Raw genomic sequence first — 25,557 nt, 5'->3', positions numbered from 1 at the left:
ACTGAGGTCAGGCTGACAGGCCTGTAGTTTCCCGGGTCCTCCTTCCAGCCCTTTTTGTGGATTGGAGTGACATTCGCCAACATCCAATCATCTGGGACCTCCCCAGTGAGCCAGGACTGTTGGTAGATGATGGAGAGAGGCTTGGCAAGCTCTTCCGCCAGCTCCCTCATCACCCTTGGGTGGATCCCATCTGGTCCCATAGACTTGTGGGGATCCAAGTGGCTCAGCAGGTCACTAACTGTTTCCTCCTGGATTACAGGGGGCTATTCAGATTCTTATCTCTTTCTACAAGCTCCAGAAGCCAGCTGTCCTCAGGACAACCTGTCTTACTGCTGAAAACTGAGGTAAAGAAGGTGTTAAATACCTCAGCCTTTTCCTCATCTTTGATAACTATATTCCCGCCCATGTCCAATAAACAATGGAGGTTTTCCTTGCCCCTTCTTTTGCTATTGATGTATCTGTAGAAGGACTTTTTGTTATCCTTCACAGAAGTGGTGAGATTAAGTTCAAGCTGTGCCTTCGTCTCTCTAATTTTCTTTCTACATGACCTAACTATATTCCTAAACTCTTCATGAGTAGCCAGCCCTTTCTTCCATAATTGGTAGGCTCTCTTCTTTACCCTAATTTCCTTCAAAATCTCCCTGTTCAGCCAGACCGGTCATCTGCCCCATCGGCTTGCCTTTCGGCACACTGTGACAGCCTGCTCCTGTGCTTTCAAAACTTCCTTCTTGAAGCATGTCCATCCCTCCTGGACTCCTTTGTTTTCAAGGGTTGTTTCCAAGGGTACACTCTGAACTAGTCTTCTGAATAGGCCAAAATCTGCCCTCCAGAAGTCCAGTGTAGAGGCTTTATTGACAGCCCTCCTTGCATCCCTGAGTATTGAAAACTCTATTATTTCATGGTCACTGTGCCCCAGATGGCCTCTGGCCGCCACATCTCCCACCAGCCTCTCTCTGTTTGTGAACAGGAGGTCTAGTGGGGCCCCATCCCTGGTAGGCTCATTTACCAGCTGAAGCAGGAAATTACACTCTATATACTCTAGGAATCTCCTAGACTGCCTCTTCTCTGCTGTGTGGAGTTCCCAGCAGACATCCAGCAGGTTAAAGTCACCCACGAGAACAAGGGCTGGCAAGTTTGAGACATCTGCCAGCTGCTTGTAGAATAATTCATCACCCTCGTCATCCTGATTGGGTGGTCTGTAACAGACTCCCACCAGGATGTCAGCCTTGTTGGCCTTGCCCCTGATTTTGATCCACAGGCACTCAACCTTATTGTTACTGACTTCAAGTCTCACAGAGTCAAGAGACTAACATGTAGAGCCACCCTTTCCTACCTTGCCTGTCCCTTCTGAAGAGCTTGTAGCCATCCATGGCAGCACTCCAGTCATGCGAGTCATCCCACCACATTTCTGTGATGGCAAATGCATCATAACTTTCCTGCTGCACGATGGCTTCCAGCTCCTCTTGTTTGTTACCCATACTGTGTGTGTTGGTGTACGTGCACTTCAGCTGGGCTGCTGATTTCACTTTTGACTTGGGCTTTCCACCCTTAGGCTCATCTCTGGAGAGCCTGGTTTCAATCCCTTCCCCCTTCAAACATAGTTTAAAGCCCTCCTGATCAGCCCCGCCAACTTATGGGCTAGAGTCCTTTTGCCCTCCCTAGATAGATGAAGCCCATCTGATTTGAAGGAACTAGGTACCATGGAATTTGCCCCATGGTCAAAAAAACCAAAATTCTGCTGGTGGCACCAATCCCTTAGCCACCTACTGATAAGATGAGTTTTCCTACTCCTCTCCTCATTCATTCCTGCTACTACAGGAACTGAGGCAAACACCACCTCTGCTCCTGTCCCATTAACTAATTGACCCAGTGCCTTGAAGTCCTTTTTAATTGCCCTGGTACTTCTTCCATTAATATCATTAATGTCATTGCTGCCAGCCTGGACTACCAACAGTGGATAATAATCTGAGGGCCGAATTAGCTCAGGGAGTCTCCTACTAATATCCCTCACCCGGGCCCTGGGAAGGCAGCAGACCTCCCTGTGGGATAGGTCTGGTTGATATATAGGGCCCTCAGTTCCCCTCAGAAGCGAGTCACCAACTACAACTACCCTTCTTTTTTTCTTTATAGCTGTGCTTGTAATCTGTCTGGTAGATGGGGTGCAACCAGGAGACCCTCCAGACAGATCTTCCTCTTGACTGTCCTCTATCTGATTCTCTGGGCCCAGGGCCTCATACCTGTTCTTTAAGGGCTCTGTGGGAGGTGAAGGGAGTCAGGAAGGGATTCTTTTACCTGTCTGGTCAGAGACCTGTTTCCACTCCCCCCCCATCTACTTGGTTTGCTCCATCTCCCTGATGGCAGGAGGGGCAGGGATTCACCGTCTCCTGCTGGACTTCTTTTGGGGGCAAGAGGGTGCGACTCCACAAGTCAATTTCCCTTTCACTTTCCCTAATGCTTCTTAGCCTCTCTACCTCTTCCTTGAGCTCTGCCAACAGGCACAGCAAATCATTCACCTGCTCTCATCGTACACAGACGCCACTCACACTGTCCTCTGGTACTAAAGCCAGGCTCAAACACTCTGTGCAGCCAGAGACCTGAACAGTTGTGTCCTTCTTGGGGGGTTCCGTCTGTGCTGACACACCGCTTGTGATAGCAGCAGCAGCAGCAGCTTTTGCTTTTTTGGAAATCATTGCTGGCTTAAGGGTAGTTGCAGGGGAAAAAAAAAAAGAAAAAGCTCACCCGAGAGAGCTGGGAGGTGGCTGTGCCCCTCCTGCTTGCCCTGCCTGCGTGAACTGCCTCGCAAACTGCCGTGCCACGTCCCTGTTTGCCCACTCCTGTTTGCCGCGCTCTGGGTTGAAGAACAAACCTAGATTCTTGCAGTTCCTTCCTGTAACTCAGCCATGAGCCTTGATGGTTTGTCAGCATTTTATATTTTAATTTCTCAAATACTCCCCCATTCTGTAATGTTTCATCCTAATGCTTTTTAAATTCTGTCCTACTTTTCTGTCTTTTAGCTTGTCTAATTTCAGGGGAAAAGATAGAAAACTGATGCCAAGGAAACCTGTAAATCACTTTATATAATTTGTAACACTACTGAAAAATCTGTTTGGGATTTATGTCAGTAAGAATGAAATATGCCATTTGCAAGCTGCCTTTTATAATTTACTAAGCAAGCTGAAAATATTTGTTAAAACAAGCTTTGTTAGTGTGTCATTTACTGGAGTAGAAGAAATAGTTTGTTGACAGATCACAAAAATTAGATTTTTATGGTCCCCCATGCACTTCAAAGGGCTTTCTTTTCTCTGACAGGGGTGAGACAGGATGCCACTTAAGAAGCATTGCACATGCTCTAGAGGACCATCTCTGTTTTTATTTCATACAACTATCCTTCCTGTATTTTCTTCCAGTTAGCTAAATACCATATGTTCCAACACCTTAATCTGAAAGAAATAGGTATATAGACACACAAGTTAAATGTTTAAGGGTCATGTGATGCACACCTGAAAAGCTTTAAATCAAGCATTTGTGTCACATAACCTGCTTTGGGCGCTCACTCAATTGTGTTTGCCATCAGGCAAACCTGGTAGCTGGGGTGTCTGTGCCAGTCGGAGAAGGCGGCAAAATCCCAGATCCAGATCCCAGTGAAGTGATATCAAGATTCCCCTGGACTTCACTGAAGTTTGACAGAGGATCTGAAGAAACACGCTGAGCACCTTCTCCGTTTCAAGACTTTTTTACATGAGCCAAAACATTGGGAAGGTACCCAGAGCAAAGACTATCCTAAGGGATAGATACAACACTAGAAAAGCCTCCTGTGCAGGACAGCTTAAACACACTGCATACAGTTTCCAATGTAAATAAGGCCCAGACCAGGATGTGTATATAGAAATCTGTTTCACAGCTTGCAGTGCTGCAGGTTCTGCTTGCACACTGGCTGGAAATGTTATCAAGCCAACATCTTCTTGAGTGTTAATTTCATACACTGAGAGAAAAAGAGAATATAATTAGAGCACCCTATTATTTTCATTTTGGCAGGAGCACTCATTCTGAAGAGAAGAAAGAGGTGGCCCAAACTGCGTGTGAGAATGGCGAGAGCACGATCAACATGCTCACTAAAACTCTTTGCAGTCTGGGAGGTTGGACCGTTGCCATAGCTCTTGTGATAGCCCATTTCTTAGAAAGCTATGGAAAATAAAATTAAATAGTGACATTCCTTTGCAAGGTGGCAAATATCCTAATCCTACTCACATGTTATGGTGATTGAGAGAAAAAAAACCCTAAATAAATAGTTTCTATCGAAGCTGCATGGCATATATGGTTCATTGCATTTTCCTGAATTCTCAAGGGATTTTTATACTTCCTCTGAAAATAATAATGAAAAATTATAGTTAATGTGCTTATTATTGTCTGGATTATTATAATTTCTCTTGCTCTCTTTTAAGGACAAAAAATCCTGTCTTCAACAAATGGTTACTTCCATTTGCAACATGGCTGCTTCACATACTTGCAGGGGTGAGGAGTTCAGAGCTGGAAGAGGCTGAATCCAGTGGAATTTGTGGCTGGTGGCCACTGAGGTTCTGCAAAGGAAAGCAGCGATGACAGAAGTGAGAGTGGGAGCATGGTAAAGTGAAAGAAGTGGGATAATGCCAACATGGAGCCTGCGGAAAACCAAGAAACTGCATTGCAGTGGCTCATGCATGACAGGGCCACACTTCGTGGGCTGGTCTGAAGTCTCTCCAGTTGTTCACTGCATGAGAGAGGAGAAAGTCAGGGGTGCAAGCCCAGGAAAGCAGGCATAAAAAAATGTGTCACGCGTCCCCACTCTGCAGAGCCCTCCCAGGGTGTGCTTGCCCAGTTGTGCCTCACGCCTGGGGCAGAAGTTCTCGCAAGTACTGGAGCACAGAAATTTTTCTCTGAAATGTAGCAATACTGTAGGGAATCATGAAAATCCTCTGGCCTTGCTTTTGTGTGCCTTTTCCTTCAGAAAATGCTGAGTAAAAAAAAAAAAAAAAGGTTTAAAAAAACCCAAGGAAATCTCAAAGGGAATTTGAAATAGTTCCCAGAGTGCAGAGGTGACAGAGTTGTTATCTGTCAAGGGTTATCCATCTTATTAAAGCAAATGCCTCAGCCTACAGTAAAATTAAGCTGCTGGGGAAAAAAAAAAAAAGAAAAAGAAAAAGAGAAAAAATGATTTGACCTAAATTATAAATAGCAACATGAATCACATTCTGTGAAAGCTTTCTTCCCTCAAAGATACTCTAGAGTGCTGCCCAGAATTGCATGTCATGGAGACGTGCATTTCTTAAAAATTACTGAAGAGGCATTTTAGTGATATGACAGACTGCAAAGCAGTCTAAGAAAACAGTAAAACAACTACTAACTTGCAAGATATCACTTGCAAGGACAAGATACTTGATATCACTTGCAAGGACTAGAAAGCAGTAACTATTGCTGCTGGATTTGTGCTTTTGTTTTTCCTGTGGACGGAAAGAAAAACAAATTCCTCCTTAAAGCAACTTCAATTCTGTTGCAGGTGTCATAATGAGTGCCAAGTCGAAGCCACGAGCCAGAGGAATGGGAGCTCCTCTTTCAAAAGTGATAGGCAAACAGCATCTCCAGCTTTTGTCAGACCAATCTAGAAACACTTTTGCTTAGAGCATGTGAGGCTGCAAATCATGAAGTTGCCACAGACTGTGACCTTTCTTCAAGACTGTTCGTTCTTTTTCAGCAAAAACTCAGAGCTTTGTGGAAAATGTCTTAGCCACATCTTTTTCTAGTGGGAAGAAAAGGAGTTTTCATAAATGTTTCTTTCAGAATTGACATTTGTTGTCTTTGTTTTGAACTTAACACGGTGGATGACTGGGGAAAATCAGAAGTTAATTTTGTCCACTGTTCAGGATGACTGAGCCCCTCAGCAGTGTCTCATCTCACCTCTCTCTTTTGGCTTATTTCTCCAAACTCCAAACCTTGCAGAGCTCAAACCCAGCTTTTAAAATGTGTAAAACTGAATCTAAATATTGGAAGATGCCTTTTTTATTAAGAAAAAAGAGGACGTTAAAATGAAATTAATATGGTGGCTGTTCTCTCCCATCTGTAGTGTGGGAGTTTTATTTGTCCTAATGAGTAAAGAGAGTTTAAAATTCTCCAATCAAAGAGTGGAGATTGGCACACATCTACCTTAACATAATAAACTTATTTGAGGCTACCTCTTGAACTAGATACAGCACATACAGTGATTTTGCCATTTAAATTTGAGGCCCATGGGACTCCAGACCATAAGGCAAGGTCTGGGTGCTGTTCAGGCTTCCCTCGGTCGCTCCATTCTAGAGGTGGAAGGCTCAGAAAAGCCTCTGTTGTGAGCTGTTGAAATTCAGCTTGACTTGCAATGTGTGAGGTCTCAGCACACTCTTCCCTGCACTTACAGCCAGGGCCCTCTGAGGAACAAGCAGGAAATGGTCCATCAGCCAGGAGGTAGCAGGAGAGGTGAAATCCTCTCCATCCTGTCCTGTCCTCAGAAGGGCTATGGTACTTCCAAGGCATCACAGGTTTTAATCTGAAATCATAGGTAGGAAAGAGACTGTAAGGACTCTGATTTCAGCTGTTCCTGGTGCTTGCACTCAACATCTCTGAAAAAGGCATTTTGCTGGAAAAATCTGATTCTCCAGCTGAGTTCTCGTAAGGAAAACAGGCACAAAGCCATCAAAGAAGAGGAGGTGACGTGGCTGATATGTGACCTGCACTTCCAAAGTGTGGGTGCATGCAGGCCTAGCAACCTGTTACCAGCGTGGGCTTGGTCCTTTGCAATTCAACCGGCAACAACAGCCTGTGCTGTGGCTAGATCAGCACCACACCCCCCACATCTTCCTTTCCAACCTCACAGGGCTTTCCCCCATCCCCGATCTACTTCAAAAGCTACTAAGTAGCCCAAACATACCGGTTCTACACTTAGGACTTCATGCTGGTAGCCCTCCACGAGCACGTTCACCACAGGTTGCATCATGTTTACCACAAGCTACATCTCCTGCAGCATGGAGGCTGGGAGATGCTCATGATGCTGATATTCCCCCAGGCTCTGGTTCTCACCCAGCCTCTCCCATGACAGCTCCTAGACAGGATCCACTCTCAGAAGGGAAGTGTCATTTTTATTTTCACAGGGCAGTTCTGCAATTAAGGAGGAGGGAAGTCACTAGAGGCACAAACAAACAGAATAGGTAGGAAGGGAGAAGTGGAAGACAATGTTGCTGCTGAACTCTTTTTATCATGTAGTTTAACATGGCTTTCACTCACAGAATAATGCTAATTCTTCAGTGGTAGAGAGGATACATTCTGTCTTTCCCCTTTCTATCCATTGTCAAAGCACTGCTGCTGCTTAAGAGGCTACATGTCTGCTGACGGCAGATGACAATCTGTCTCTCATGCACGGAGTCAATCTACACTCCCCCTAGTCACTTCATCACCTTTTAAAGAAAGGCAGCAGAAAAATAGGGGATTTACTTCTGCAAGGCCCCTTCAAGGCTAGTTCAGCAAGGGTTTAATAATACAAAAAGCAACAGAAAAGATTAGCTACAGCCAGGACTCCTTTCTGCTAAATTATACCTTAGAAACAGCATCAAGAAAGGAAGGAGCCTATGACGATTTTCTTAGAGAATTCAACCTCACAGCCCTTCAGAGAACACTAACAGTTTTCCTTTCCCATGTTTATCTCATCCTCACTTCTTAAGGTTCTTCTCCATTTGCCAAACACCTCCATAAATTCATTCAAAGATATCACACATGCATCCTGCTTTTGCAGCACTCACAGGAAAACTGATATGCTAATAAGAAAACTCAACAAATTTTTTCTTCCTCAACTACACAATTTTTCTCTTTCTGCACACCTTCATTTATAGGTTGTAAGTTCTTCAGTGCAAGGGACTGGTTCACTCAGGACCTGGTTTTGTGCTCTATACTTTGACATATTTATTAAATAAGGGCATGCCTCAGTTATAGCTGCAGTGAGAATCAACACTGAATTTTTCAACTTCAATCATACAGATAATGCTATGCTGTCATTTCACAATGAACATGTCAGTTGTATTTTATACAACTTTCAGTGGAACTTTACTAATTTTAAACATAGCTGCTGTTGATGCCATGACAAATACATTCTTCAAATTAGCGTGGAATAGGCCCCTGCAGGACTTGTATCTCAGTGCCAATGTTATAGAGGACTGTCAGACTACTTTCTCTCTGCTCATTTTTCGCTATTTGTAGCCATCACTCATCTGTTTATAATGATGTGAGTCTCATAACTTACCAACACTCATATGTCCTCTCGTTTATCTATTTGTATTTAACATGTCCAAGAGATCACTAGGTATTATATCCCATCAGTACATGTTAAACTACATGATAAAAAGAGTTCAGCAGAGATGTACTGATGGGATATAATACCTAGTGATCTCTTGGACATGTTACCATGTGGATGGTAATCACACAACCCAGCATCCTGCACCCAGCTTGGCCAGCCAATCTTCCTTGACTCAAGGAGCAGTAAATGGGGAGTGGCAGGTTCCTTCCCAGAGGCCACTTCAGAGCAAGAACCAAACCCTAGAGGCTTGAAGCCATCTCTCCTCTGGCTCCAGAAGGACCCCAACATTGCTTGCGCTCCCAATTGCTTCTTTAATGCAATTCCAACCAAACAACCCGTTCAGTCTCATTCATCTGCCTTGTGCCTTATGTCCAGTACTGGAGAGGAAGAACAAATGCTCTAACAGCTAATCCAAGTGTGACGTCATCTGCAGCTTGTTTTATCCCACATTTTCCAGGGAATGCAATGCAAGCCTTAGCCTATCCCCTTCCAACATCACAGATGGAACAACATTCCCTCCCAGGTCCCCAACATTACAGAGACATGCATTAAGGAGAGATGTGTCCAAAATCCATACTCGTGCAGACCATAAAAATATGAAGCATATGAAACTTGGTTCATACATGTGGTGAAGAAATCTGAGAGTGACTATGCTCTTCTGGATGTGCAGGCTGATTTAACTTGGCTCAGCCCACAGCAAATGAGGATCACCTTGCATTTCTGGGCCTACAGTCCCACAGCTGTGTTTCAGTCCCCAGGTAGGTCCTACCTCTAATAAAAAGCAGCAGCTTTACTACAGAGAAATTATTTGTTTGGTTTTTTCCCACATTTCTTTCTTGAATTCCAATGTCAGCCAACTGTAATTTGTTATTGCACCAGTGTTTTCTGCTTTCACTTTCCAAACACAAATATCACCCTCCCAAATCTTCAATAAACAAATCTGGCCCAAAGCTTTACATTAATCTACAAAGCTCTTCTCATGAGTGAAAATCAATGGAGCCTCACTGTAAATCTGGAACATCAAACTTTCAATTTATTTCTAGGACAATAATATGATCAGAGCCCTGCACAATGTGCAAATTATATATCTAGGAACTATTTAATGTTGGGGTTTCTTCCTGTGCCTGCATGGCCTCCCTCAGTCTCTCCTTCCTCATGCAGCTCAGCTTTATGCTTCAAAGGCATCTGGGTTCCTTAAGAATTTCTCGTGCAGCACTGATGTGGGGGCAATTAGGTGGAAGGGCTTTTCAGCTTTTTAATTAAAAGTTAAACTATAAAGCAGCCTGGGCCTGCTTGGGGTTGTGGCAGAACTAAAAATCCTCTGCCTTTGATGGCTGACAGAAACCCACTGCGTTCCTCTCACCAGGACGGAAGATTCCCTCACATTTCAGCAGAAAAATATTAGAAGGTGCCCACTTACCTTTAAAACAACTCACTCCTATTAAATCTGACATCAGATGCACACCATCAAGTCATAGAAGGTTTCTGTGTGAAACACTAATGAGGTGAAGGACCAGACCTGGACAGCAATACAGTTCACGAAACCTTATATAGAACAGTCATACAGGAAAGAGAAAGAAAAAGGAAAAAAAGACACCCCACCAAAAAAAAAAGAAAAAAGAATCTTTCTTTTGATAGAAAAGATTAGAAGAAAGGACGCAGAAGCACAGTGGTATCTCTCTGATCATGGCTCACAGCAGATGTGCAAGCGAAGAGACAGGGGAGCTGGATGGGAACCTCTCCATGTTGGATTTCTGGATCCTAAACTAGACAAAGAAGTTCACGCCCTACTGCACTTGTATTTGCTGAAGGAAGAAATGCACAGGGAAAGCCAAAAACATTCACCGCCTTTTAGAGTAGCAGAAGGTACTGCTACTGAAACTTACGTAGACGTTTTATTCAGCTATTCATTCATTATTGTAAGATTACTTACAACAACAAGTGTGGTGGGGGTAAACTCATCTTGTGGAGAGTCACAAGAAAGTTAATTCAACAGCCAAAGCAACCATTTACAATGATATTATCCATTGTTTGGTCCACCTTCAGAAAAGGCTGCACAATTTCAGGTACAGCCTGCCAAGCCACAAATATCCTTTTATGTCCTAAAAAGTCTTAATGCTAAAAATCATAAGGCTGTCATCTATTGCCTTTTTTTTTTTTTTTAGGTGATCAAGTATAAAAATCTGTCATCAACTCTGGCTCTGGTAGCTGTTGCATTAATCAATGCTTTTAAAAAAAATAATCTGACACATTTTAAAAGACTAAAAATCTTTGTATTTGTTTGGAAGATTTTGCAAATCCCATAGCTCTGTGGAGTCCTCCAGTAAATTTATGAGGAAGACAAACAAAACATGTTTCAAACATCAAGGATAACAGTGTAATACGGCCTCTAAGTTGTCAAATCTTGGATCGAAATGTTGGTAGTTCCAAGGAAGATCTGAGTGTTCAGTATGTTGCATTATACTCACAATCAACTGCAATCAGATCAAATTTTTTGAAGAAATCTCCCTCTGGTGGCTAAAAAAGAGAATTCAAATCTTCCCTAATCTAAATCTGGGTTTTTTTAGGTTTAGGAATCTACTGACTCAGTCAGTCATATTAGAAAAGACTGTTCAAATCTTACTTAATCAATATGCTACATGAGAGTCAGATGAGGTGAAGGAAGACTGGTATGATTGTGTCTATTCCATACTGGCTACCTATGATTTGGAATACAAAACAAAAAACCAAAAGCCAAAACCTAAACCTCAGATTTATGTTACCCCTCACTACTCACAACTACTTTGAGTTCCAGCGGACTGACAAACACAATATGGAATTTTAAAAACCAACCATATGACAGCCATAATCAATTACAAACACTTCTGAAATTACACTGGAATTTTGTTTTGCTGTGCTAGCACTTTAGAAAGTGAATTTGGTTAGGTGGGTTTTAAATGGCAAGACATTTAACTGAAAGCAAGAATTATTAAGGATTAATTTTTAGACTAGTATTGCTAAAGATGCAAATGTAGATTATTGCTAAAGAGACACCTTGTTCCAACTAGCGAGCACCTTCAGAAACCTGGTGAGTTTTGCAGAGAAAGAGTACATGCATGTTGAGAGGAAGAGACAGTCTTCCCTTTGCATTTTTGAACACGTAAAACATGTAAATCACTAATCCTACTAGGTAAGCAAGGGTCCTGATTCATAGCACTGTTAGTGGGATGTACATCCTTTAAGCTATAAGTCAAAGTTCAAATGTAGTCCAGTATTGATGAAACACAGCTTTTTTGATGATTTGCCAGTGCCAGTTCACCTGAGGCAAATCCCATCCACATAGTGCCAGACTGGTGCACCAGAGTCAGGTTCTTAACATTACTGTACATTTGGCAAGGACACAAAGCGGAATGAGGGAGCTTTAAAGAATTCCAACAGCTCTCATAATTGGTTTCTGAAGACAGCTATTCAACTTCCCCAATACCGCCCGAAATCCCAGTGACTGAAAACAGGTGCTAGTTTGAATATTAAAAGGGATACTCTGGGTCCCACATAAAGCACCAAAATTATTTCAATATCAAATAAGACAATTCAGAAAGATGCTCAGTTAGAACACACATGCAGAACAGCCATGAAACAGCGTGTTTCTACACGCTTTTCTATTAATGTGCTCCAAAAACTGTTTAGGAAGAAAGGAAGTCTCACTGTTGACAGAAATTTGCAGACCCACAACCATAATATTGCATCTCAGGTCTGCCCAGAAAGCCTATGGGAAGGCCTGTACAGAACAGTTCACTAGATTTTTGGAGATCAGCTATGTTCATCTTGTTATCAAAATCAAGTCTAATGGCATTAGAGTGACTTGGCTCCAAAATGGAATATAGGATGTTCAAAACCAAACACATAATCATAGAAGCATTCAGGGGTGAAAAGACCTTCAAGATCATCGAGTCCAACCTTTGACCAAGCACTTCTGTGTTCACCACTAAACCGTATCTCCAAGTGCCACATCCACATGCTTGTTGAACACTTCTAGAGGTGATTCAACGGCTTCCCTAGGCAGTGTATTTCAATGCATGAACAACCCTTCAGTGAAGGAATTTTTCCTAGTATCAAATCTAAACCTCCTCTGGCACAACTTGAGGCTATTTCCTCTTGTCCTTTCACTTGTTACTTGGGAGAAGAGACTGACCCCCACCTGGGTACAACCTCTTTTCAGGTGGTGTAGAGAGCAATAAGGTCTACCCTGAGCCTCCTTTTCTCCAGGTTAAACAACTCCAGCTCTCTCAGCCTCTCCTCATAGGACTTGTGCTCCAGACCCTCCACCAGCTCCACTGCCCTTCTCTGGACACGTTCCAGCATGTCAATGTCTTCCTTGTAGTGAGGGGCCCAGAACTGAACACAGAATTCAAGGTGCAGCCTCACCAGTGCTGAGTACTACTGGCACACTTGTATCCTAATATCCTACCGAGTACTGCTGGCCACTTCATTTTTGATACAAGCCAGGATGCCATTGGCCTTCTCAGCCACCTGGGCACACTGATGGCTCATGTTCAGTTGGCTGTTGACCAGCACCCCCAGGCCCTTTTCTGTAGAGCATTTTTCCAGCCACTCCTCCCCAAGCCTGCAGCACTTGCATGAGGTTGCTGTGATCCAAGTGCAGGACCCCACACTCGGCCTTATTGAACTCACACCACTGGCTTCAGACCATCAATCCAGCGTGTCCAGATCCTTCTGCAAAGCCTTCCTGCCCTCCAGAAGATCAACACTCCAACCAAACTTGGTGTTGTCAGCAAACTGACTAAGGGTGCCCTCGATCCGCTTGTCCAGATTAGTGATAGATACTACGCAGGACTGGCCTCAGCACTGAGCCCAGGTGTGACCAGCTGCCAGGATACAGCAAACATAGGCAAATGTGTCTTCCTGTCAGACTACAAATTCATTAAAGAGCACTCACAGTTCTGCTACTCAAATACACTTGGCAGAATTTAGGATCCAATTACAATACAAATGACAGCAGAAAAAAACCCTTCCACCCATTAAATCAACAGCTCCTTTTTGTAACTTAAATTTTTACAGAGAGATATAAATCAGACCTGAGCTTACCAATCTGGACTCTATTTGTAACAGGTTAAAGCTGTCATTAATGTACAGCTGACAGAGAACCTGGAACACGGAAGTATATTTGCTATGGTCAATACTTATTTTTAAGGTAACAGGTATGGAAAATAAATACGCTTAAAAATACTAAAATGGAATTTTAAAGTTTTTTTTAATTAAAAATTTGTCCAAAAAGATGAGTATTTACAAAACATTGAGCCTTTCAATTCTGTTATCAAAACCTGCTGAGCCCAGTACACATAAACCTTACAGTAGAATATTATACAAATCCAAAATACGGTAAGATCAATAAAATTCATCTGATTGACTTAATAAAAACTACACCCTCCTCCAATAGGAAACATCGAATATGAACCAGTGCAGCTGGAATTGAATATGCAGACTTCCAATAGATTCATTAGAGACAGCCTCTGGGCTGTAACCTAACAGTCTAGTAACTGACACTAGATCAAATCCATTGCTTGTGTGCTTAATGTAATCTATATGTACAAAATTTACAAATATTTTCAAAGGTTCATTCCTAGTCTTTGTAAAGATGTCATAATTAACTCAATAAAATTGAGGCAATCTCTGTCTAGGAGTGTTTATGTATAAGGGCTTAAGTTGTCTGCCCAAAAGACAAAAAGAATTTAAATTCTTCTGCTAGACTAAAAAATAGAAAATAAGGCAGAACTCAAATTTTAAAAGGCCATTTTTTACCAGGCTACACACACTGAGTGTCCTTTCTTATTACAGGTAGAAAAAAGGAAAAATCCACATGACTCAATCTCAGATAGGGAGCAGAATATGGTAAACTCTTCAGAAGTCCATGTATTTGTTTGCAGAGAAGTGTTACTCAATGATTTCAGAGAAAGGCAACACAGACCTCATATAGTGTCTAGCATAAATAGCTAAGAAGACTGACACGCACAGTGATAGGCAGCTTCATGATGCAAAAGAAATCAAAGCAGAAATCTGCACATGGTTCTCCTTCCTTTTATAAAGCACATAAGATTCCAGATCAGATGAGGTTTCACCTTGGTCAGTAACAGAAGGAAGCCTTCACATCAAGGTCAGCCAAACACTTCATTTCACTGGGTTACTGGCAAAGCAACATTGACAGGCACTTGGCTGGGCTGTTGTGCTGGTGACCCATTACTGAGAGGTGGTTGTGCAACAGCAGCTGATTCCATTTTGCTGATGTGTGTTATGAAGCGTAACCGAAGTTTCAAAGCAGGTCTTAAATTACAAATTATTTTCTCAACCTGTTATAAAAAAAAAAAAAAAAGCATTCGGTAAAAAACAGGAGTATTTTTATGTGTCACTACTGTACACAAACATCACATCAGCACAACAAAAAATGGAAAAATATATAGTAAATAGAGTTATTTACATTAATATTTTATTAATCATGCTAACTTTTGGACCTCTTCTGACAACTAACCTTAAAAAACCCCTCCCTGCTGTAACAGTTAGACACCAAAGCTCTGTAAAACAAGTAACACAATTGATTTTTCCCTGAATGTGGATGTGGATGCAGTCCTGCTTTTGTAACATGTGAAGATACAGTAATTAATCAGAAATTACGTAAAAACTTAGAAGATATAGAATGAAATGAGGAAATGTTATGAAACATCCAATAGCTTTATTTCTAGCGACTGTTTTAATAATAGTATTTAAAGCACCCTAAGGCTGTATTTTAAATTTTGGACTACATAAATTAATCTTGGAATCTGAGATACCTAGTCTACTGCATTTGAAGTTTTTAAGTTAGTAGAAGTGCACCAACTTCCTAATTTGTCTATAGAGATCTAGTCAACTGTTAAGCAATTTGTTGTACTGCTACCTATGAAAACAATTTATAAAAAGGTTAAGTTACTATATGGGAAGAAAGATTAATAATGTATCAATATCTACTGTTTACTTACTTGGTCTTTCACACTATCACCTGTAAACATATACTTCATATGATACAAAAAATCACATATAGGATCCATGTAGTTCAGGTGGGAGCTGTACCGATCTGCATTCAGGAGCATTTCATAAAACGCCACTCCAATCTGTTTCCACGGACACAAAGAACAGCCCAAATGAAAGTAATTTTTAAAATGCTTCAGAGTAGAAATACAGTTAAACAGTATAATAAATATGTACTGCTTTTCAGGTATCTACGATTCCTATCAATTCATTTTCTTACAAGGACAAATGGGCAGATCTAAGCCATCCCATTATGCTTAACTAAATGATTCCCAAGTTAAGCTTTTCTTTCTAGAAGAGTGTTTGCAATATGACACTTTTCAGGTCATCTGCCTACTGGCCAGCTCTATCTCTTTTCTCCTCCCCTACCCTTATTCACACTGACTTGAATGTAAGAAACAGCTTATGTACCTCCATCCTCACAATTCAGCTCTTGCCCACTTCCTTACAATGCACAGGGGTTTTAAAACAGGCAGTAAGTCTGATGCATATTTTGCATGCAGTTTGAGAGCCAAAGAAAGCACGTATTGCTTGATATTTTTTGGGCTGTATTTCTTTCCTTGTTTAAAAAAAAAAGTTCTAGGTGTTTTATCCAATAAGATTTCAGTTAACTGGGTAGGCTGAATACCAACTCAGCAATTCAGATTCTTGCAATTACTGTTTAATTCATAGAGAATTTAATTGCAAATATTTATTAAAGATTTTGACCATATTCTGCTTTGTAATATAATTGCAAAGCTAAAATAATATGTACCATATAAAGCAGACCACAAGCTACTCTTTACCTCTATCATGCATCGTGTCCTCTCCTGCTGGAACCGTTGCAGAAAAGGACCAACAAGGTGGTAAACGTAGAGCAACTGGAACTCTGTTTTCACTATGGGTATCAGTGATTCTGTGAGGAACCTGCAGTATGTCAAGACATTTACTACTTCAGCTTTTGCTTATTTTGGTTTTTTTTCTTCCTTCCCCTGCCCTAAATTCTAGCCAAAACATCACATTCTCTTTCACAGATATAGGCCTTTATTTTAGAAAAAACAGTGTAACTCCACAAATATTAGTTATTTCAAACATTAGTTATTTCAGGGATGCTCTAGAATTAAGAATAACATTTACTGTTACAGTTGATGCTTTGGGAATATGCTACAGTTAATACTTTCAGAAAAATTCAAATTAATAAAAGCATAAAAGCTAATGAGGATAAAAAAGGCTCATTAAAAACAGTCACACTTTATATGATAGCCTTGAAGCCCACAGACAACAGGAGTTATGTCAGTGGAAGAGGGAGCTGGAAAAAACTTGTGACCCATCTGGAGAATTTCAGAGCTCTCCTGTACATATTTATCTGCTGGTGTAAGTGCTCTCAGGTAGAGTTTTGTCATCTACAATATGTACGGAATTCAAAAGACAAATCATTGATCAAATACCATTACACCTACTTAGGAATGAGAGAGAGCTGTCCAATGCTAGAATGATGCCAGACAGCATGTGCCAAGGCCAAAGTGTAGCTACAGCTCATCTCAGAATAAGACTGGTGACATGCCGTGAAGTCAAACAGCTGGAATGGGTAACCAACCCACTCTGTCTCTGATGTCAAGCTGGGACTGTTGATAACATTCACAATGCAATCATGGAGAACAATCCAGTATGGCTCCTGGGGGAAAAAAAACACAAAACAAAATAAAACAATCAAAAAAAATCCCAAACAAACAAAAAAACCACATGTACAAAAAAAAAAAAAAAAACAAAACAAACCAAAAAACCAAACAACCCAAACAAAAAAGTCAGAATTGCTTCTAAAAAGAACACTAAGAACACTATCTAAGATAATGTTTCCTCAGCTCTTTCTACTATTATTGCATTTCTAAAATGTGTATATATATAAATGTTATAAACAACATGGTAGTTTATAACCACATCTGACAAAGATGAAAACTGAAGCAGCACAGTACAGAAAGCATCTGTGTTAGCAGGTATGGCACATTCAAGAGTGTGGCACAATCAAGACACATCTAATGAATTTAATTGTTTAATCAGCTATTATAAAGGTCTCCAAAAGAAGCAAAGCAGAGGCAAAAAACCTTAATGGAAGGGGACTGAGAATTTTCTAGTCTTCTGAGTGCAGGCACAAACAGACCAAAAAAACAATATGAAAACAGGAATAACAAAAGGCAAAGACTATAGATGAAGATGCAAGGAGAGGGAACAGGAAGAATAAAAAAAAATAATAAGGATTAAATCCATGTTGGCTTCTTTCCAAGAAGAGGAGCCATTTTATTGCAGAAGAGAAGTCACAAGGAAAGGATAGTTGTGGCACATATAAGCAAGAGGTACACAAGATCGTGTAGTCTTGGTCAGGTATCAAGAGTCATGATATTCAGAAGATCAAAGTTCCTAATGATACACGAACTATAGTACTGCACACGTTTCCTTTTGCAATCTTAGGCACATCTCATTTACATGGTTTAAGAACTACAGGATGTGAAAATGCAGGTATTAATAAAAAAATAGCTTGGCATCAGAACCCTTATAGATTTTCTTATTACATTGCTCCAGTTCTCAATACTACACACACCGCATTTAGCTATATATTTAAATAGAAGTGATTTACTTCTTTTCATTCTAGCCCCAAAAATTAACAGAAAAAACAAAAAAATGGTCAATTTTTCCATGCTGGAGGAGTAGATGTTTCTCAAACACGCACACAGCCTTCTGACTAGCTCTTTGTGGAATCTACAGATGTTAGTTATACGTTTTTACAGCATATTCTAGGAAGATGATAAACCTTTCATGGAAGAAGATATTTTTTAGTTTAAAATACAACATATTGACTCACTGGTAAGGCTGTGATAATTAGTCCAATTGCATTCATCCAAGCTGTGATGTTCTCTCTTGGTACCAGGGGCTGACTAGAGATAAAGAAAAAAGAAAATGAAAGCTCTGAAAATACACAATTGCAATTTGTGTTTCTCGTGCATCTAAAGGCAAAGAGTATTTCTCTAGCTGAGAGACCTATAAAAACATAAACAGGTATTTAGAAAAGCCAGAAGATGATATAAATGCTACTGTGATGTTGTGTGCAAAACTTTGTTTGGGCACGTTTTGCATTAGTAGCAGGTTTCCTTCAAGGCCTACAATCTTTCTTCCTTAAGCTTTAGTGCTTAAGGTTTGTTTGTTCCTTTATTGACTCCTTCCCTCCACGTGTCCAAAACAGAGCTAACAATAAAATATTACTAAGCTGAATGAGGCCAAATTCGAATCATTTCAGTCTGTCATTGCTCAAAGGTGTCAACTGAATGACTACAAGAATACTAGGTCCTTTCTTTCACTACAGTATTTTTCACAGTGGCTGAGCAAGAAACAGAGCTATGGGTCAAATTTAACGCATCATGGCAAAAGGCTAGCCTTGGCACACCACTGTTTCAAAATACCTCTGATTTACATTAGCATCTGGAGGATTCAAAGTTCTGCCAATGCTTCTTGCCCCTTTCTTTGCATTCAAAGATACTGTGACGTTAACTGATGAAATGTCCTCCTTTCAGCATAGCTGAAAGAACAACACACTTTTTCCAGTCTCCGCTTCTGAACCCCAAGGATAAGACCTTCATCTGGGTGAGGTCTTCCCTCTAACTTTTATGGGCATCATGCCAAGTCAACTGTTCCTGAAGCACACACAATCCACTACAGCAATCTAACACGTGATTTTTCTGCTTGACCCCTGTAGCCTTGTTTGTCATCCAAAAATGCTTTATACATATAAAACTTAACCTATGTACACTTAATTAACAATTTAAAAAAAAAAATTAGTATCATGGACTACCTTGGCAATCTCTAATTATGTATGATATATTGCAGGAAACTATTTCAGAGAGCCAACATACCTCTTCAGCACAACATTCAGTAGAGCATTGCCCACCTCCTTCCCTGGAACAGCCAGAGCCATAAGCTCAACACAGGTAACGTGCAGAGCATGGGCAGCTGGGTTAGGAAACTCATTGAATCTCCAGTCACAATTTGGAAATGGACCAGGTGATTTGCCTGCCATAGGTGACAATGATTAAGGAAAAAAAACCTACCCAACACAGACTAGTATAAGCAGCACACTGATTAAAAAAAAACCAAAAAACAAAACCAATGCATATACCACATACTAAACTGAACTGAAGGATACTGAAATAAGTAGAACAACCGCACTTCATAAAAAATAAGAGATATAGAACAAAAGTATCAATATGAGATACTGATACTCAACCACTGAAGGACTGCATGAATACATAGCTATAAATATATTACACACACAAGGCCATGCAAAGGATAAAGTTCCCCAATTAAGGGGTTGGAAAAAACAACACCAACCACCTCATTCACTCTCTGCTTCCAAGATGAGAAAATGAAAATATCAGGGATTTTCTATTCTGCATAATCAGAAACCATTAATTTGCCTCTCTGTAAGATCCTCTATCAGACTTCTTTATGTACTTTATGTAAAAGGACCACCTGCTTATCTCTGAAAATATTCCACTTTCCCAAACAAGACTTAGTTGAACTACATACAGAAGAGTCTCTAAACACGGTTAACATTTGCATAAAAGCAGAGGTTTATGTCATTTTAGATTTCTTTGGAGAGACCAAATAAACTTCTTTCAAGTTACATATCAAAGAAAGGGAAGTTCAGGAAAGTGAAGGAACACATAAAATCCCCAAAACTGGTCAACTCTTGTAAAGCTGCTCCAGAAAGAAGCCAAAGTCCAGGGAGATGCCAGTAGTGCTGTCCTCTAGTTTGCCAACTATTCCCATAGAACTTAACATCAGCTCTAGTCATAATGGCAAAAATTAATAACAGGCAGTAATTAAGAAAACATAGGTTTGTGTTAAATAACTTCTATCTTTTCCTTCTTAAAAAACAGATTCTCAGCAGTCTTTAACAGCACATATATCAAGCTTCAACTAGACACAGCTAGTTATATACTATCTTAAATGTGTCACTGCTTCCAATATTTCATTCTTAGTAATACTGATAACGGCATTGGAAAACAGCAAGCTCATTTTAGGCAATTTTTTTAAATACTTATGCTTTGCACCAAGCTTATTTTTTTGTGGCAATTAGAAGTCAATTCAGAATGCATAAACATCAGTAATTGTATTTCCATGTGATGCTTTAAACAGTGAAATATTTATATAGTTGTACTGTACTTTGTTTTCCCCATATCTTTCAAGATGTTTACTAGGGCAACACAGTCCTTGTGTAGAATAATAAGGTACATGGAAGTAATCTAATATGAATTTAGACTGATATATGCAGCTAAATAATGACTCCAAGCTTTATTTCACATCTGAACAGACAGGAATTGAACTTCATATTTTGATGAAATGAAGCTACAAAAAATTGTCATAGCTGACTTAATGCAAACTTTCAGAAGGATATTGTCTACCAGTCTTCCAATGAGCTTGCAATAGTAAGTGTCATCAGGAACCCATGGATTTTCTTCTCGGGGATTCATAGCACATTTGAGGTAGGTATCACTTAGGCACCAGCCCAGAGGGCGATTATCTTTGAGAGAGCCAATTATGGCATGAACAAGTTTTCTCTTGAGGTTTGTGCGCTCTCTAAGATGCCCCTCATAATAGTGAAGAGTGTTGTACAGGTAAGTCACTGGTCGGTCTGCCAAGAAGAAAATGGAAACAGCAAAAACCAGAAATAATTTCTAGCATCACTCTATGTTTATGGTGGCAAATATAAAACTAAAACCAAGAGCTATACAAGACTAAGTTGTATGTATTTAAGAGCAGCACATATGGAATTGATTCACATTCTTTATTTCAATATACTCTAAAAAACCGATCTTCCTTTGTCTTGTACATACTTTAATGTGTTTGCAGAACAAAAGAAATGGAACAAAGAAGATCAGTATTACTAACTGTTCACATCTTAATGATAATATTAATATATTTGTAAACAAACCAACTAAATCATCTCTTCATATAAAATAGGAAGGATTCAGGCATGAAGTCACAGTAAAGAAAGAACATTGTAAATTGTCTGAGCATAACATAGCAACAATATCTATAAAAAAAGACCTTATTATAACAGTGTAGTTATTAAAGCATTAAAAAAATCAGGTAAAGTTATTTGAATCTTAAGTAAGGATAAAGAGAGGAACTGCTTTTCAATTGTTTCAGTCTTGGTAACAGAAAGTTTGTTAGGACATCAGTCCAAGTACTTACTGCTAGAAGGGAATGAAAGGGAAAGGTGTGAAGGAAGCATGAATTAGCAAGAGATACCTGATTTAAAGCAAGTTCACTGTTAGTAAGCTGAAATTCACTAAACAGGGAATATACCTCTCTGTGTAAATGTACACAGGGTTTACAGAATACGAAAGGAATAAAACACTGCTGTGCTAGTACATGAAAATTATGAGTGAAGGAGATGAAGGAGAATAGAATGACTGCAACAAGAATATATCTGTGTGTATTCATGGATAACTTACCATGAAACTTGTATAAACCTCCCAGATGATCCAATAAAGTTTCTAGTGATTTAGACACTGGAAGCAATTCCAGAAATCTATGAATTACAATATCAAACACTGGCAGAAAGCGCAGGCATACATTTCCAAAATAAATTGGTAAGTACTGCGGCTGGATCTGAACTGGTGGATTGACTTGCTCTGCCAAGCCCTCGAAATAAAGTTTTTCAGGATATTTCTGGAGGGAAAGAAATCCAACAAAATCTAAATCTCTTTCCCTAGAAGCAATGGATTAAACATTCAGCATCTATATTGCTTTAAAAAAGACACTTCATAATCCTCTTCTTATCACATTTGAATTCAATGAGATGATTTCACTGTAAAGCTTACTGAAGAAAATTCAACTCTGACTGAAATCAGTTATTAGACTAGTAGATAACAACTTAAAAAAAAAAACAAAACACAAAACAAAATTTCACCACCACTCAGAATGAGCATAAAAGAACACTAAGCATATCAAGACAAAACTGGAAGCAGCCAGCACTTAACTGTCCTTTGTTAAGTACTTCAAGAGGAAACCTGGGGGAAATCAGCACTACTGAAATTTTCTGCATCATATACTGAATTAGAACACCAGAAATAATATGCATAGAATAATTTCCCTGGGAATGAACTGGAGTGTACACAAATAACAGATGGGTACTACTGAGCTTATGACGTTTTACCTGTTAAAACACTGTATGGCTAAGGCAGAGGGCTAATATAGACCAAATAGCTTCTGGAGCAGAACTAGATGGCATGTGTTAAGTTACATGAGAGTTTGCTTGTATCTGTTCCATCTCAGCATTCATTTCGTTTTTGACAGAACAGTCCATTGGTACATCCTTTTCTAGCCAGCAGAAGCCAGTACAGTTACAGCGGCATTAAAATCTCAGCAATTTTCTTCCCTAACATATCAGGCTATCATGTTCTTGCCACACAAAAGACTGAAGAAGCTTTAATAATTAGAAGAAAACATAGGTTTAACTATTGGTATAGTCATGAAACACTAGAAAGAAATACCTTCTCCCTGATGCATAAAAGCTCTGTTCTAAATGAATTTCAGTAAAACTAAGATTTTAAAATCATTTGAGTTAGATAAGCAAGAATGAACTTCCAAGCAATTCTTAAGCTGTTTCTTTCTTCAAATATTACTGTTTTATAATTTTAAAGTTATTACATATAGTAATTTATTATTTTTACACTAGCCTAAACAAATTACAGCTTACTAGGTAACTCCAAAAACTGATCAAGCTGACCTGTAAGTGATGGCTGATCTCACATCCACAGAAAGTATTACAATAAAAGAATGCTATTAACTTTGATACCTTGTGGTAACTCATGTGCTTTGTATGCCAGTCATTCTGCAGCCAGTGTTCTGGAGAATTCTCCTTCACAAAGTCACTCACTCTGTTTCTGAAATCATTAGGCTTCAATAAGAGTAATTGAATTATGAAGTAACAGACTTGAGCTTCATTTCCTTCATGACTACGCATAGCCTGAAACAAAATGGATCAGACAATATGAAATTACAGTTGACACTGCTGTCTGCTTTATAGCCCTAAACATCGCAGCAGTCACATTTCCTAGCCACACTAGGTACATCCACACACACATTCACACTGAGCATATGGTCTTTCAACTCTATTTTTCAATAGATTCAATCCTCATCCCATTCTTTATTCCACAGGCAGAAAGTCTTAAAACTCCCTAGTGATAGCACTTTCTCTAACAATTGTAGCTCTCTTTTATCTGCCAGTTCTCTTATTGAAAATAACCGATTAATGACAATGAAGTTGAGATTGCTTCAAACTTTGGCCACTCTGATATGTTTGGACTTGAGTTTGAAAACCAAACTAGAATTCAAACAAACAGTTTTACATTAAGGTGAGGTTTTAAATTATACCTAAAGCATTATTACTGGATGAAAATCTAGTTCTCTCTGGGCAAATACTGCTTTATTTTTAGGATAACATGAAAAAATAGAGAACATCATTTCTCCCTTATGATGAAACAGGCTGAATTCTAAACAAAGCATATACTAATGGCTACAAGATTTTCCATTTGTTTCTTAATCATGGCATGCCATATCCCTTCTATCTTTCTTCAGAAATCACAGGACCATAGAATCATTTAGGGTGGAAAAGACCTTTAAGATCATTGAGTCCAACCATTAACCCAGCACTGCCAAGCCCACCACTAAACCATCAGTGCCACATCTACAAGCCTTTTAAATACCTCCAGGGATGGTGACTCAACCACATCCCTGGGCAGCCTATCCCAATGTTTGACCCCCTTATTTTTCCTAATATCCAATCTAAACCTCTCCTAGCACAACTTGATGCTGTTTCATCTTGTCCTATTGTTTGTGACTTGCAAAAAGACACCGCCCCCTGCCTGGCTACAATCTCCTTTCAGGTGGTTGTAGAGAGCAATAAGGTCCCTTTTTTCCAGGACAGCCCCAGCTCCCTCAGCTGCTCCTCATAAGACATGTGCTCCAGTCCCTTCACCACCTCCATTGCTCTTATCTGGACTTGCTCCAGCACCTCAGTGTCTGTCTTGTAGTGAGTGGCTCAGAACTGCCTGTAGTGCTGCACGGGGTTGTTGTGACCCAAGAGCAGGACCTGGAACTTTGCCTTGCTGAAACCTCAGACAACTGGCCTCAGCCCATTGATCCAGCCTGTCCAGATCCCCCTGCAGAGCCTAAATAACTGCACAGCTCTGAGGTCAGAGACCCAAATCACTAATCACGGCACTTAGTAATACTAGTTCAATGGTTGCCAGTAAATAACCAAGAAATGCTTTTCCTGAAGGCTCAGAGAACTACAAGACTTGGAATTTTACACTGCTTAAAGAAGTAATCTATTATTTTACTTGATTATTGGTTTAGCAACTAGTATTTAAGACCAACGCATTTTTAAAAAGATTGCTCCTATGAAAGTGAATCAGAAAGCAGACTGCATGAAGAACTGTCATCTTATCTTCTGAAGCAATACTTACCAAACACAGTATCAACCTATCCAGCGTTACAATATTGTATTTCCACACCATGTCATTGAGAATCTCGATGCATTTATTGAGCTGCTGGCCTCCTGCAGAGGTAGAGAATTCATACACCAAGAAATCTGCAAATGTTCTGACATGTGCCACCAGAGCTCTGGCCCCAATTCTTTCTAACACTCTAGCAGGGAAGACAAAGAAAGAAAAAAAAAAGGCAACAACAAGTTGTTACAGTTATTAATATATTTTTAACTGGTCTACTTGATACACCTTAGTGGGTTTTAACACAGTTGTCTTATTAAAAAAAAAAAAGACAAAACTCCCTCCCTTTACTAAATTAATTGAAGAAAACCCCAAAGCAAAGCAAAAAAACCCAAACAACAGAATTCCAAAGTCTGAATACTAATCAGGAGAAATGCTTCAAGTTTACCAATTTCATCTGCAGTATTCTGCCCAGAACCCATGCTTTACTTATGCAATTTTAGTTATACACCTCTTAGGACAATCTTCTGCAACAAAACTTCATTTTTCCATGGTATGCACTTTATTACAGCCATAGCATTAGTACGCTATTTCCTCAATGCACCGAAGAGTAACACATGCTATCATAAACACTGTTTCAACAGACCTAACAAGGATTGAAAA

General features: G+C 39.9%; 1 protein-coding gene across 2 annotated transcripts in view; it reads right to left on the bottom strand.

The window, feature by feature from the left end:
• Positions 1-13,582: 13,582 nt before the first annotated feature.
• The window catches only part of MED23 (mediator complex subunit 23), a 36,353-nt gene continuing 24,378 nt past the window's right edge, over positions 13,583-25,557 (bottom strand). For both annotated transcript variants that reach the window (XM_027751933.2, XM_027751929.2), the window contains 10 exons: positions 24,913-25,093; positions 23,241-23,411; positions 21,895-22,111; positions 20,832-21,068; positions 19,288-19,453; positions 18,243-18,315; positions 16,846-17,060; positions 16,192-16,312; positions 15,358-15,489; positions 13,583-14,694 (listed from right to left, as the gene is read on the bottom strand). In XM_027751933.2, coding sequence (XP_027607734.1) covers positions 14,521-14,694; positions 15,358-15,489; positions 16,192-16,312; positions 16,846-17,060; positions 18,243-18,315; positions 19,288-19,453; positions 20,832-21,068; positions 21,895-22,111; positions 23,241-23,411; positions 24,913-25,093 — 1,687 coding nt within the window. In that variant the 3' untranslated portion in view covers positions 13,583-14,520. The remainder of the gene's footprint in view (positions 14,695-15,357; positions 15,490-16,191; positions 16,313-16,845; positions 17,061-18,242; positions 18,316-19,287; positions 19,454-20,831; positions 21,069-21,894; positions 22,112-23,240; positions 23,412-24,912; positions 25,094-25,557) is intronic.

This window comes from Pipra filicauda, unplaced genomic scaffold, assembly GCF_003945595.2.
Source record: "Pipra filicauda isolate LSUMZ 115617 unplaced genomic scaffold, ASM394559v2 scaffold23_size5868930_pilon, whole genome shotgun sequence".
Taxonomy (NCBI): domain Eukaryota; kingdom Metazoa; phylum Chordata; class Aves; order Passeriformes; family Pipridae; genus Pipra; species Pipra filicauda.
The sequence above is the reverse complement of the archived record's forward strand: the minus strand, read 5'-3'. Positions and strand labels throughout refer to the sequence as shown.